The sequence below is a fragment of the Aythya ferina genome (genome assembly GCF_964211825.1).
Source record: "Aythya ferina genome assembly, chromosome: Z".
NCBI classification, from domain to species: Eukaryota; Metazoa; Chordata; class Aves; order Anseriformes; family Anatidae; genus Aythya; species Aythya ferina.
The window spans coordinates 22,437,227-22,449,918 of NC_140299.1; the positions used below are offsets into that span (position 1 = coordinate 22,437,227).

Consider the following 12,692-nt stretch of genomic DNA (forward strand, 5'->3'; position numbering starts at 1 on the left):
CCCAACACCAGCCCCTGAGGAATACCACTGATGATCAGCTGGATTTCTCTCCATTCACCATTACTCTCTGGACCCGGTCATCCAGCCCATTTTTAACCCAGCATGCTAAGACACTAATTTGTATGGCTGCTATTTTACTGACGTGCAAGTTAGTTAAACTCCCCTGCAAAAGACACCATGAAATCCTTTTTCTGAATAACATTCTCATAATCTGACTTTTGAGATATAGTCTTACTTCTCTTGTTTGACGGTGATCTCAGATATATTTTGAGGCATCATCATCTTCATTAATAAGCCAGATGATGAAGAAGAGTGCACTCTCAGCAAGTTTGCAGATGGCAGAGAACTGGGAGTAGTAGCTAACAACAACTGAGGGTCACAATGGCATCCAGAGAGACCTCAATAGGGTGTTAAATGGACCCATAGAAACATAAAATTAAACAAAAGAGAAATGCAAAGTCCTGAACACAGGGAGGAATATCCTCATGCATTCAGCATGTCAGTTGTGGGTCTCATGCTGGGGGCCTCTCAGTTGGAAAGGAACTTTGCAGAAAAGGACCTGGGATGTAGAATGATTGCTGCTACTCAAGGTGATAAACACTGCAACTTTACTTAAGAGACATAATAGGAAGGTTACTGCAAGAGTAGTTGTCTTTTCATCATACTTCTTAGGTCATCTTTGCCTAGACTAACAAGAATCTTTTGTTATTATACCCATGACACAAATATAGTGACGTGTAGTTTCATACGTGATTCCTCTACACAGGAAGAATTTCAGCCACAGCATTATAAAAAGTCTGAAAAAGCCTAAGATCACTGTAGTAGCTCAAGGAAACAAAGAATACAACTGTTATCAATTTGGATGACTTTCCTTCTAGGTTGCAGGTAATGAAACAGTAACAGAACAGGAGAAAAAGCTACTAGAGACATTTTATCAATCACCTGTGATAGCAAAGAAGATTGAAAAGGTCTTCAGTACTGATATTCTAGCATGCTTTTGGCATACCTGGCACACTCCAGATCTTATTTAAATAAATGAGATAATTCCTGAAGGGAGTCACTCACAGAAAGATCACTATTGAAAAGACTAATGATGCCAAAGGCTTTCATATTGAACAGCATATTTTTTATCGCATAACCTGCTTTTGTGCTTGTAGGAAAACTAGTTTTATTACACAGGCTTACCTACTTTTAAAATAAGGGCTCTTTCAACTCAGACCTGCATTAGCAGATCACAAAGACAATACTCATTTCTAATTCCAACTATTTTACTACCTGCCATCACTGGATACAATTTAGTTAACATACATTGGTACTACTAAATGTTGTTAATTTTGTCTTAAAATTATGAGTTTAAAATGGGTAAGAATGCAGCTGGAGATTTCAATCATCAGAGAAAGTACTGCAGATAGGGGTGTGACAATGTTCCTGGTTTCTTAACATTCTGTCTGGTTTCGGTAGTCCTGCAGATTTAATTGTGGCTTCCTTTACTTCAAGTACAGTTAAATTAATTTTAAAAAATAATATATCTATGATGTCAAAGCTTTTCTATAACCCAGTGTATTTGGCTGCTAATCCATCATTCCATTGACAGATTTGATAACCTTTGCAATAAAATAAGTTTTAGTGGCTATGTCTTCCCAGGGAATCCTGACTGACCTCAGGATCTGGCTCTTCATCTGAATCATTATTTAGAATACTCTGAATCATTAGTTGAATCCAGCTTTCAGGTGGATTTAGTAAAAAGGCTGCCATTTTGCAGACTGCAGTTACCAAATGATAGCCCAAAATATACAATATTCTGTAGTCTAAAGAAAAAAAAATGCAATTTACACTGAAATTTATTTATGTTGCTTTACTTTATTTCCTGTATGTAACTGGTACCTGAGAGGAAGTAAAACTAAAGATGATGTCCTCAAGATATGTATTCAAAATAATACCAATAGTAGTGCAAACAGGTTACTGCAAGATTAGCTGCAATATATATTTACAAGATGTCAGCTTTTTGGCACTATCTCTCTGCGTAGATGCTCTTCACCCAGAATAATTGTGCAATAACTGCTTCACTTTAGTGGGTAAGATATTTCACATTTTTCGTGGAATTTTTCATGGCTACAGACTGCTTGTGTTTCCAAACTCTCTTATAGGAGACTGCAGTTTGTAAGGCAGGAATCTAACAAATGTAAAAGAACTTATAATCGTGTCTGAAGAAGGTTCTGAGAAGATGATGAAACATTTAAAATTTTGACTCAAAAAAGCACCCACTTTAAGAACATCAAAAGTTTTTACGACAAAAAGCAAAAATAGTTTAACAATTGTTAACAAGTCACTGAACCAACACTGACGCAACACCAAACATCTGATCTTACAGAAATCTGTTTTTCTTGGAACTTCAAGTCAGGCAGACCTCAGTAATTGACTAGGCTTCCTATTAACAAAAGGCCAGAAGGGTAATAGTCGAAACTCAGATACTGTTCCAAGATGTAATTCCTCACGTGGATAGATTTTACATATAACAGGACTGAAAATACTAAATTTATGAAAGCGATGAACAGTAGCTGTGAATGAATATATGCGTAAAGGAAGGAAGCAACAGGAGTCCTTTGCCTAAGAGAAAAAAAAGGTTGAAGAACTTAAATCTTTTAAAGGTATGTATACATTTATACTTTCAAGTAAATAAACCATTTACAAAACCTGTAAACAAAACATGTTACTGTATTTTAAAAATAAGGAGCCTTTTACAGTCCTACATGTGTATCAGATTAAGTTTCACATCCTAGATATATGTTAAGCAAGACAATGAGTTATTTTAACTGAGATATTGTGTCTTGCACTTTCATGGGTTTGTTTTTTATTTCCTAATTTATATAAGTAAATAAGCATTTTTTTCCAACAGAAGTAAGAGGTACTGTGGTTGATGTTAGAAAATATGTTTCTGATGAATGTGTTCTTTCTACCACCTTTTGTTTCCAGGACTCATTAGCTAATGTTCTTTTCTGCTGATCTCAATGTTTCCATTAGCAGATGCCTTTCGAATTAAGAAGTCATATATGGCTTTGGAAGTCTTTGATGAGAAATATGCCTAGTAGGAGTGTGTGCACTGTTTCCAAAGAATGAAAATGGTCAAAAGAAAGGGCAACAGAACTAACTCTTCACTGAAAGAAAAATGAAGTCAAAATGAGGGTGTGTTTTTTTTTGTTGTATATGAATAGCAGGAGCTAGAGGGAGTGTTACATCTAAAATTACAGATGGGCAATGAATGTTGACACTGCAAAAAATTCAACAGAAAAGATGTACAAACAACACATTTTTCATAAAAACAATGACAGATTTGCATGCTCTTAGTGCTTACATTAATCAAACATACCATTCCTTTAAAAATGTCAAGCACTAAGGACTGCAATAAATCTTGAAACAAAATATACTAGCCTCAGCAATTCTTAGCTATTTAGAACCCTAAATATTACTATAAAAGAAATGGACTACAATCATCAAAACCATTACAACAGTAAATTTAGACTTCTGTAAGTCGTAGTATATTTATGCACTGAAAAAACATACCTCACAGAAAAACGATTTTTAAAAATTATTCACAGTCAAATAGTAAGAATGGCATTTGTAAATACCCTGGCCCAATTATGTTATTGTTCAAGATTTGTTTTTTGAAGTTTCCTTTCCAAATCCCTGTATAAACTATTGAAATCTGACTACAGGTAGGGAATACACACTTTGGAATAAAGGACTATAATTTTAGAAGGTTTTGGTAACTTGAAACAGTGATTTGAAATAAAGCAATGGAAGCAAATCACTACACTTGGGTAGGACCAATCAACCGTACAGGACAATCTGAGGAATGGCCTCCTAAACCACAACACCTTAGAAAGGGATTTATTTGGGTGCTATGGATCAATACGTGCAGAATAAATGTCAGTTTTAAGACACAAGAACACAATACTATAATTTATAAACAGAATCTCATCACTAAGATGACATACTTAGTTCTAGGTTATGCCTTGTTTTGACTGGAACTAGAAACCTATGCATAGGTAGGTTTGGTATTGGTACCACACTTCAGGAAGATGTGCACTACTGGGATGACAAAGATGATTAAAAGAGACACTGTTTGGTGTAAAGAAGACTAAGAGGAGATGACAGTGGTCTTCAAACACAGGAAAAGCTGCCACAGGGGGAGTAAGACCAGCTATCTTCTAAATTGCAGTTTGGACAGAGTAAGAGCCTTAAAGGAAACATGCTACATTTTAGATAAAGATCATAGCGATATCTCTCTGACTGGAGATAGTTCAAAACAGGTCTGACAACTGCTTAACCATCAGTTGAGAATGGACTAATTACAGTTGGTTTTGATTTTGTCTTTGAACCAGGAAACAGTCTAAGTGGTCTTCTCAGGTACTTTGCAGATGTTCCTTCTGTGACCTTTTGAGCTTCCTCAGTAATAAGCGAGAAGCATATGGAGATAAGGCAGGCAAAGCAGATTTGGAAGAAAACTGTCTGAAAAGTTTCTGACAATATGAAATAAAAAATGACAAGAATAAAAGAAATCCTAGCAGCATTTCAACAATATCACTAGGTATGATTATTTTATTTATTTTTTTTTTAAGCATTTAAAAATTGTTGTGTACTTGTGAGGTAGCAGGATAATGTATTATCTATTTTTTCTCGTGTATGAGTTACTGTAGCAGATGCTAACAAATGCCTACTGGAGATAAATACGTTAAATAAGAATACCTGGAGAACTAGACCTCAAGAGTTCTGAAAGAGCTAAGGGAGAAGGTCTTCAGTTTGTCCATGTGAATTTTTAAACAAATCTTAGACTATGCATACAAACTGAAACAGTGATAGGTAAAAAGAGGAGTATTTGAAAAGGGCAAATAGAACACAGTTTGTCTGATATCAATTCAAAATGAACAGAGAAATTGGTAGTGACTTAACTGATAGAAGAAAGATAAATCAAAACTCAAAAACACTTTTTATCAGCTTTATACAACTTCCTGGTGAAAATAACAGAATACTGAAATATGCTTAGATCTGTATAAACCATTTAATCTGGTAGTGCACTACACCCTGACTAAAAAATAAAATAAAAAATCAGTAGAGCATCCAACAAATTTACTAAATATTGACTATCAGCTTTCAAGTGATAGACCTTCAGTAAGAGATCATCACTTGGTGAAGTCAATTCACAGGTGAAGTTTCTATCAACTGCAAATATGAGAAACATGTTAAATATTACTCAATGTTTTCATTTTTGCACTGGAACCATAAATAAAATTATTACTTAGAAAGCTTCCCAATTACATGAGGACCAGTTGAATGAAAAATAAGATGATGGTAAATTGATTACAGAGTATCATCTGGGAAGCTGGATTCACTCAAATGAAAAAATCACAAAGACAGTAAACACAAAAATATAAATCTACTGAGAAAGTAAGATGGCCAGGTTTTCCCGAATGGTGCTCTGTAATATGGAAGGCAGTGTGATTGGAGAAGTTCTGCAGCTCATGATAGACAAGTAGCTCAGCAGTTTCTCTTACAACACTTTGGTAAAAAGGCCTAATGACACATCTTGGCTGCATGAACAGAGTGGCTGTGATTTGAAGTAGGGAATTGATTTTGAATCTGGGAATTTTTAACACTGTTGAACAATGAGAACATCCCTCACAGAGAACTTTGCAGAAATAGCACACAATAATTAATAGTGATCATAAAAACAAGGTGTTTTCAAGGAACTAGAACAAGAACTATTGTATTTTTTCCTGATGTATATCAAAAGATGAACAGGTGAAATAACACCATTAATGTACACAGACTCTTCCACTGTTACTAACTTTCTTGTTTTAAGAAAATTAAGATGCATTTGGAAAACAAAACAAAAAGGAAGCCTGCTTTTGTTTGTATTGCTACTAACTTGGAAACTTATTATTTAACTGGTTTATTGGTATTTGCTTCTTCCTGGTTCATTTTTTAACTTACTTGAATGTATAATTTTTGCTCATTTTTTGATTTCAAACATTTATACAGTGCCCCACTCCCACAGTGGCACATCATTACTTGATGGACTCAGCTCTAAAATGAAACTGTATGATCATGATGGTAACACATGAACCAACACATACCTCATGGCAAAGCAATGCACTTAGAGCATACCAGAAGAAACACATTTTCACAAAATGTCTAAGAGGACTGCGTAACATATTACCACTGGAACTTATAAAGGTATAAAAAGGGTAAGCAGGTTTACAAGTGGAGGAATGGTGGAGGTTAAAAAAGGTAAAGATAAGATGTGGAGTTCAAGAAATTTTTTAACACTCAGTTTCTGGAAACTCTTAGGTATACCATGGAAACGTCAAGCCTTGGCTCCCACAATTCAGTGATTTTTTCCTGAAGCATCTGTTATTACAGTTGGGAAAGAACACACTGGTGTTCTACACAAACCTTTTCTCTGTTGTGGAATGGGATTCCTTATGCTCCTTGTTCACCTTAAACATACTTGCTCAAGTTGAACTCACTCTTCTCAATAATGTGAAGGCACCAGCTGGACTTCACATTGAGATAGACATCCCAACATTTCATGGAATCACAGAATCATTAAGGTTGGAAAAGCCCTCCAAGGTCTCCTGGTCCAACCATCCCCCTACCACCAATATCACCCACTAAACCATGTCCCTAAGCACCATGTCCAACCTTTACTTAAACACCCCCAGGGACAGTGATGCCACCACCTCCCTGGGCAACCCATTCCAATGCCTGACTGCTCTTTCTGAGAAAAAAAATTTCTTCTAATTTCCAACATGAAATTTAGGTTGAAAATTTATTAGAACATGTAGGGTGCCTGCTGTATAAAGCACACACGTAAAATGCAGAATTCGCAGCTTTTCTGTGTCAGGAAAAAATGTTATTTTAAAAATTGTATTATTTAGCATAATTTATTATTTAAATAGCTAAAAACACTATTTAATCTATTGCTAATAAAATGAAAACAGACAAGTTGTTTCTACAGTGGAACTAAGTTCACTTACATCAGTATTGCAGGAGCGATACCGCTTCCTTTCTCCAAGACAGTATTTACCTCCACCTGAAGGTCTGGAAAAATATTTTTTATGAGTTAGTGTATATTTCAGTATAAACATAAGTTCACGAGATATACATTACTAAGATAAATATTGCTACATAACAAAAACAAAAGCACATGGAAGTTTTAAGGTGCAATTTTACAGTGTTTTCTTTAATATGAATTGTGGTATTGACTTGAACTCCAGCACATAGAAGACAGCACTGGGTATTTTAAAGTCTTCATACATAATATTTATCTTGTTTGCACAGATTTCAAACAATACAGTATAAATGTATTTTGAACATATTAAAAAGGTATTGCTTTCAATTATTTGAATGCTTTGTAAAACCAGAATGAAAGATGTATAAGCAACCTAGATGACTTTTTTTTTTTTTTAATCTGCTCATATTACACTTTAAAACATAACAAAATGATGAAACTGCCTGCTAAATACTGGAGTCAGCAACAAAAACTGCTTCTTCATGAATCTCATTATGATTTGAATTAAGTAGTACTAAATCTAAAGAAACCGCAGAGCAAGCAGGTTTCTATTAGTGTAATTAGGACACTGGCACTTAATTCCCAGATTGTTCAGGAACATTAGCTATCTCCCACTGAGGTCAAATAACAAATTAATATTGACGTAAGTGGAAGATTAATCAAACATCTGATCTTTGGCTTGTAACAAGAAAGCAAAAAGGAAAAACACTGATTGTTTTATGATAAAGAAGAATTTACAGTTAGCAAAAAAGTAAATTAATAACGTTTTTCACAGTACAGGCATTTGTCCAAGCAGCCCTATCCTAGAAATACTCATCTTAATTAATGAACCAAAGGGAATTTTTTCCTAATGCAAACATGGAAAAAAAAATCACATTCTGGCTACACTGTTAAACATTTAAGATATAATTATCCTTCAACATACCAACTGATGTACATGGAGACAGAAGTAGTTAAAAAAAAATCTTATAAAATTAATTGTGCTTCAAGCAAATATTTCTCTAATGTTTCTACACAGTGCTGTGAAAAAAAATAATGTGCTTAATTTATTATTTTCTCAGTAACATTGCCTGACATGTAATCTATGTAAGTACACACAATTTTCACTTTTGAATCTATTCAATAAGTAGTGGCATTCGCCAGAATTGACTGATTGTAATTGCTAAAGACAAAAAGTGATCAGACTGCCTTAAACAGCAGTAATGTCACATCGTGGTGTCTGTCTTGCAAACAACAGTAGAAAGCTGAAATACAGCTTAGCTTGCAAAACTTGGGTACAAGCAACAGGAAACTTCAGTGTACAGAAAGGAGAAGATGAAAAAGGAATGACAGAAGTTACAGAACTGATTTTCATGAAAGAAGCTTGATGTTTTCTAGAAAAAGTGTTAAGAACTAGTAATGGGGATGGAAGTAGAGCTTATGAGTCATGACAAGAGCAAAGTATGTAGTCATAAAACTACCTTTTGACAGAGAGCTATACTTGCAATGAGGTAACCCAAACAAAGCAAGCATCAACAGAAAAAAAAGCAGTTGTTCATTCAGCAGAGAACAGCAATGGAAATAAGTAAGCATTCCTCCTCTGAGAAGCACTAGACAGAGAGAAGAGCACTTACCTGACAGATCTTCTCTGGAACACTGCTCAGGACATTGGGAAGCAGACAGAGGCTACCAGATACATAGAATAGACCAAGCTGTAGTGGAGGAGCTGGCCCCTCTTGAGAGAGAGTAGATGGACCAATAGGGAGTGGTGGCAGGGAGAGAAGTAACTCAATTGTTTTAAGAATCAGTGGGAAGTCACAATTAAGTGTCAAATGTGACAGAATATAAATGTATGCTCAGTAATATTACTAATTACTTGTGTGCTTATATGTAAATTGTTGAACACAAAATCTTGGAAATAGTGCTGCTTTTTTAACAAATGACTGGCATTTGTTATATCCTAGACTAGAATGACAGATATGAATAAAGAAGAAATATAAATCATAATTCAAATATATTTTGCATAAAAAGAAGTTTCAGAAATAAAACTGTACTAGTTACTAATAAATATAAATCCAGCAATTTTTACGGTATATAATAGATAAATTAAAAACTGTTTTAAGTATGTCTCGTGAGCTTCTTCTGTTAACTGTTTCTGTGTGCAATTTTGAAGACAAACTCTGGCAAACTTGCAAAACATTTTTACAGAAAACATATGAAACCAGTTTTGAATAAATTCCAACTCTGTCTTTTTGTTGGCTCCAGCTTACTTTAGCTACTTACGCTGGACTGTCACAGTGTCTTATAGATGAGGAGACTCCGCCACCGCAGGTCCTGCTGCATTCACCCCATATTGACCATGGACCCCAACCTCCATCTATGCTCTGGGGCCAAGTGCCAAAAGGTACACACTCTCCCTGATAACACCACTGAAAGATTTCACAGACAAACAAAACAAATAATAATAATAATTAAAAAAAAATTAGCTTCCAGGCTGATGTTTATCAGGGCAGAGAAACCTAAGTGTCAGGCAATGACCAATTATAGGCATTAGCATTCTCCATACATATAACACTAGTATTTTACTTTTTGTAGCCATGTTTAGACATCGGTGAGGGTGTGTGGTGAGAGTGTGTGTGATTTGTTAATTGACTTCACTAAGCCCTGAATTATAAGTCTCTAACACATACCAGAAGTTTAAGCAAGCTTAAAATTAAGACTTTCTTTTTTCCTCATACATCCTCCTTAATGTTTCACATTAAAGGAACCACAAGTTACATTCTTTTCAAACACTATGATCCACTTCTAAGATTAAACAAAATGCCTTCCACTTAGGATTCATGTAGTAGCTTTATTATGCAAAATGAAAAATTCCCCCCATCATATTCTTAAGAAGGTTTTTCCCTGCAAACCCTGAACCTTTGCAATATTGCTACTTACACTGGACATACAAAATGTCAGACAATTCAAACAAATTGGTATTGTAAAATTTATTTAATAATTTCCTGTATCAGCAACTTTTAAACGATTTGGGAAATAACCCAGGAGCTTACAGTTTGATTCACATTCTGGTGTATCACTGAAAGTCTAGAACAGTTATGTAAATTATTCCTGCCATCACTGTGTTGGGCAACAGAAAACAGCATGGCCGCAGGTTTACTGTGTCCTCAACTTGCACATTTCAGTTCCAAAAGGTGAGTATCTGTTGCTTAAACTGCCTTCAAGTCCCAAAGCAGACACAAAAACCCTTCGTTTCAAGAAAAACAAGGAAACAGATAACTGCTGTATCCAAAATCAGCCTATGAATTTGACAAAATTCACTGAGACATAGACAGAAAACATGGTGAGACAGCCCATAAGCACTATAGTAAGACTGGGTGAGGAGTTTATATTAACTAGTCCAGAAAAAAAACAAGTTTTCTTCTGAGTCCTAAGGCTCACCTAAAGTGTCAGTCCCAACAATGCTGGGACAAACACAAAAGAGCAAATGCAGGCACTGACAATGCTTTGAATTTCTCTCAATTTTTATGAAAGCAACTGACAAGATAATTTAACCTTCAATCACTATTCAGAAAAAAAAATAATTGAAGTTTGATATAAACAAGGATTATGGACAGTGATAATCAACTAAAATTTCATATTAGTTCCTAATTAGAAATTTCATGTTGAATACAAATGTAAGTTGATTGTCAAGCACATCAAAGTTTCTGTGACTGTAGCTACAGAGAATGAACATTAAAAAAAAAATATGTAGCTTATCATCAGCAAATACACCTAGATACAAAGTAGTTTTGCATAAAAAACACATGCTACCATTTAACATTAATAAGTGAAGTCTCTAGCATTATTTCTCTATCATCCTTGTTTCTTATCTCAGCACATTTTTATTCTCCATGACCACTTTTTTCTCTGTACGTGCAGTACCTGAACTTATTTTAAAGCACTGCTGTTACTGTCCAGCACATTTCTATTTATAAAACTCATCCTCTATTATTTGGAGAAACAAAAACCAGCACCCATACGCCTACAAGTGTATAAAGAAGATTATCTTAAACCTCAAGCTCAAAATGCATTGCCTTTTCTACCAGGTCTGGTTGGGTCAGTTTTTGTCATCTCAGCCCAAGTGGTGCTGTGTTTTAGATCTGTGACCAAACAGAATTGATAACACACCACTCTTAGCTGAACAGTGCCTGCACGGCCTCAAGGCTTTCTGTGTTTCTCACTCTGCCCCTCCAGTGAGCAGGCTGTGGGTAGGCAAGAGGCTAGAAGGCGACAGAGCCAGCAAAGCTGACCTGAACTGGCAAAAGGATACCCCATACCCCAGAACATCTTGCTCAACAATAAAACTGGCATCATGCTCAGCAATCACACTGTGGGGGGGAGTCTTTCCAAGCAAGTTGTTGCTTAGAGACTGGCTGCGCATTGGTCTGCTGGTAGGAGGTGGTGAGTGATTGATTGCCTTTGCATCACTTGTGGTTGTTCGTTTTTTCCCTTTTTTATTTTTTTTTTCCCTGCATTTCTTAAACTGCCTCCATCTAGACAGATGAATCTTTCTCAGTTTTGCCTTTGCCTTTCTGATTCTGTCCTCCATCGTGCTGTGGGGAACTAAGAAAGAAACTGGGTGGGGACTTAGCTGTCAGCTGGGGTCAACCCACCACATGCTTCTTAAGGAAAAAAAACACAGAAGGACACAAGGTTTCATGGAGCGCTTCTGAGCAAAATATAGTTTATCCTCCTTACAGTTGTAAATTTACAACTCAGAGGTTTCTGGTGATACTGAACACCTACTTTCAGCTGGTATAGCTGTATCCATATGGTAGTGTTTTGCAATACCTCTAATGGTACAATGGATATGGTATGACAGAGAATAAAGTAAATTTATGTGTATTAAGCATGAAGGATTAGAATTTTCTGTTTTTCTTCTCATTATAGTGATAAACTAAGTGATAATTATTTCATTCATTAATGAATTGTGGCAGACTATTACAGAGGCCACAGCAGTACACAAGTAATTATGTAATACTAAAGTCAACTGCTAAAAATTAAAATGCTTCTGAGAGTAAAAACGTATGGTAATAAATTAGATTAATAAATACATTGTAAAAATGTTACATGTCAAAATCAAGATTCATAAATGAAAAACACAATTAAACCCAAACTAATACCATCTATGTACAAACAGAACATGCAAACAAACCTTTGTGGTGTTATGACTGTACATAATATGCAGGTGCATTTCACCTGTTTTATTCTTCCAAACTTGTATAAGATTCCTGTACTCTGCAATGTCCTCTGCCAACCAAACATTTCTTTCTTCCATACTCCCATTTTCCCCTATAAAAACTCCTTCAATGCTGTTTTTCCTCCTCTACTGAAGTTAAATCTGAACACTTACTGTCCACTTTGGTATATCTTTTTAATTTTCTAATGCATATTCATCTTTCACCAGAGGCAAGTGATGCATAGAATCTCTGTCCAATTAATTCAAAATGGCCAAAATCTTTTTATTTCTAATGGGACTACAGATTTTTTTTTTCTCTGAGAATTATAATAACCCCTACAATGAGGTTACGGTCTACTTAGTGAACAGGATATGAAGAAAAAAAGGGGAGATGACAGCTATTTTAGAAGGACAATCCTT

The 12,692-nt window shown here is 35.3% G+C and overlaps 1 protein-coding gene across 5 annotated transcripts in view; it reads right to left on the reverse strand.

Moving 5' to 3' along the window:
* ADAMTS6 (ADAM metallopeptidase with thrombospondin type 1 motif 6) overlaps positions 1 to 12,692 on the reverse strand; it is a 154,745-nt gene that overhangs the window by 46,367 nt on the left and 95,686 nt on the right. For all 5 annotated transcript variants that reach the window (XM_084503222.1, XM_084503224.1, XM_084503223.1 and 2 more), the window contains 2 exons: positions 9,335 to 9,480; positions 7,038 to 7,101 (listed from right to left, as the gene is read on the reverse strand). In XM_084503222.1, coding sequence (XP_084359348.1) covers positions 7,038 to 7,101; positions 9,335 to 9,480 — 210 coding nt within the window. The remainder of the gene's footprint in view (positions 1 to 7,037; positions 7,102 to 9,334; positions 9,481 to 12,692) is intronic.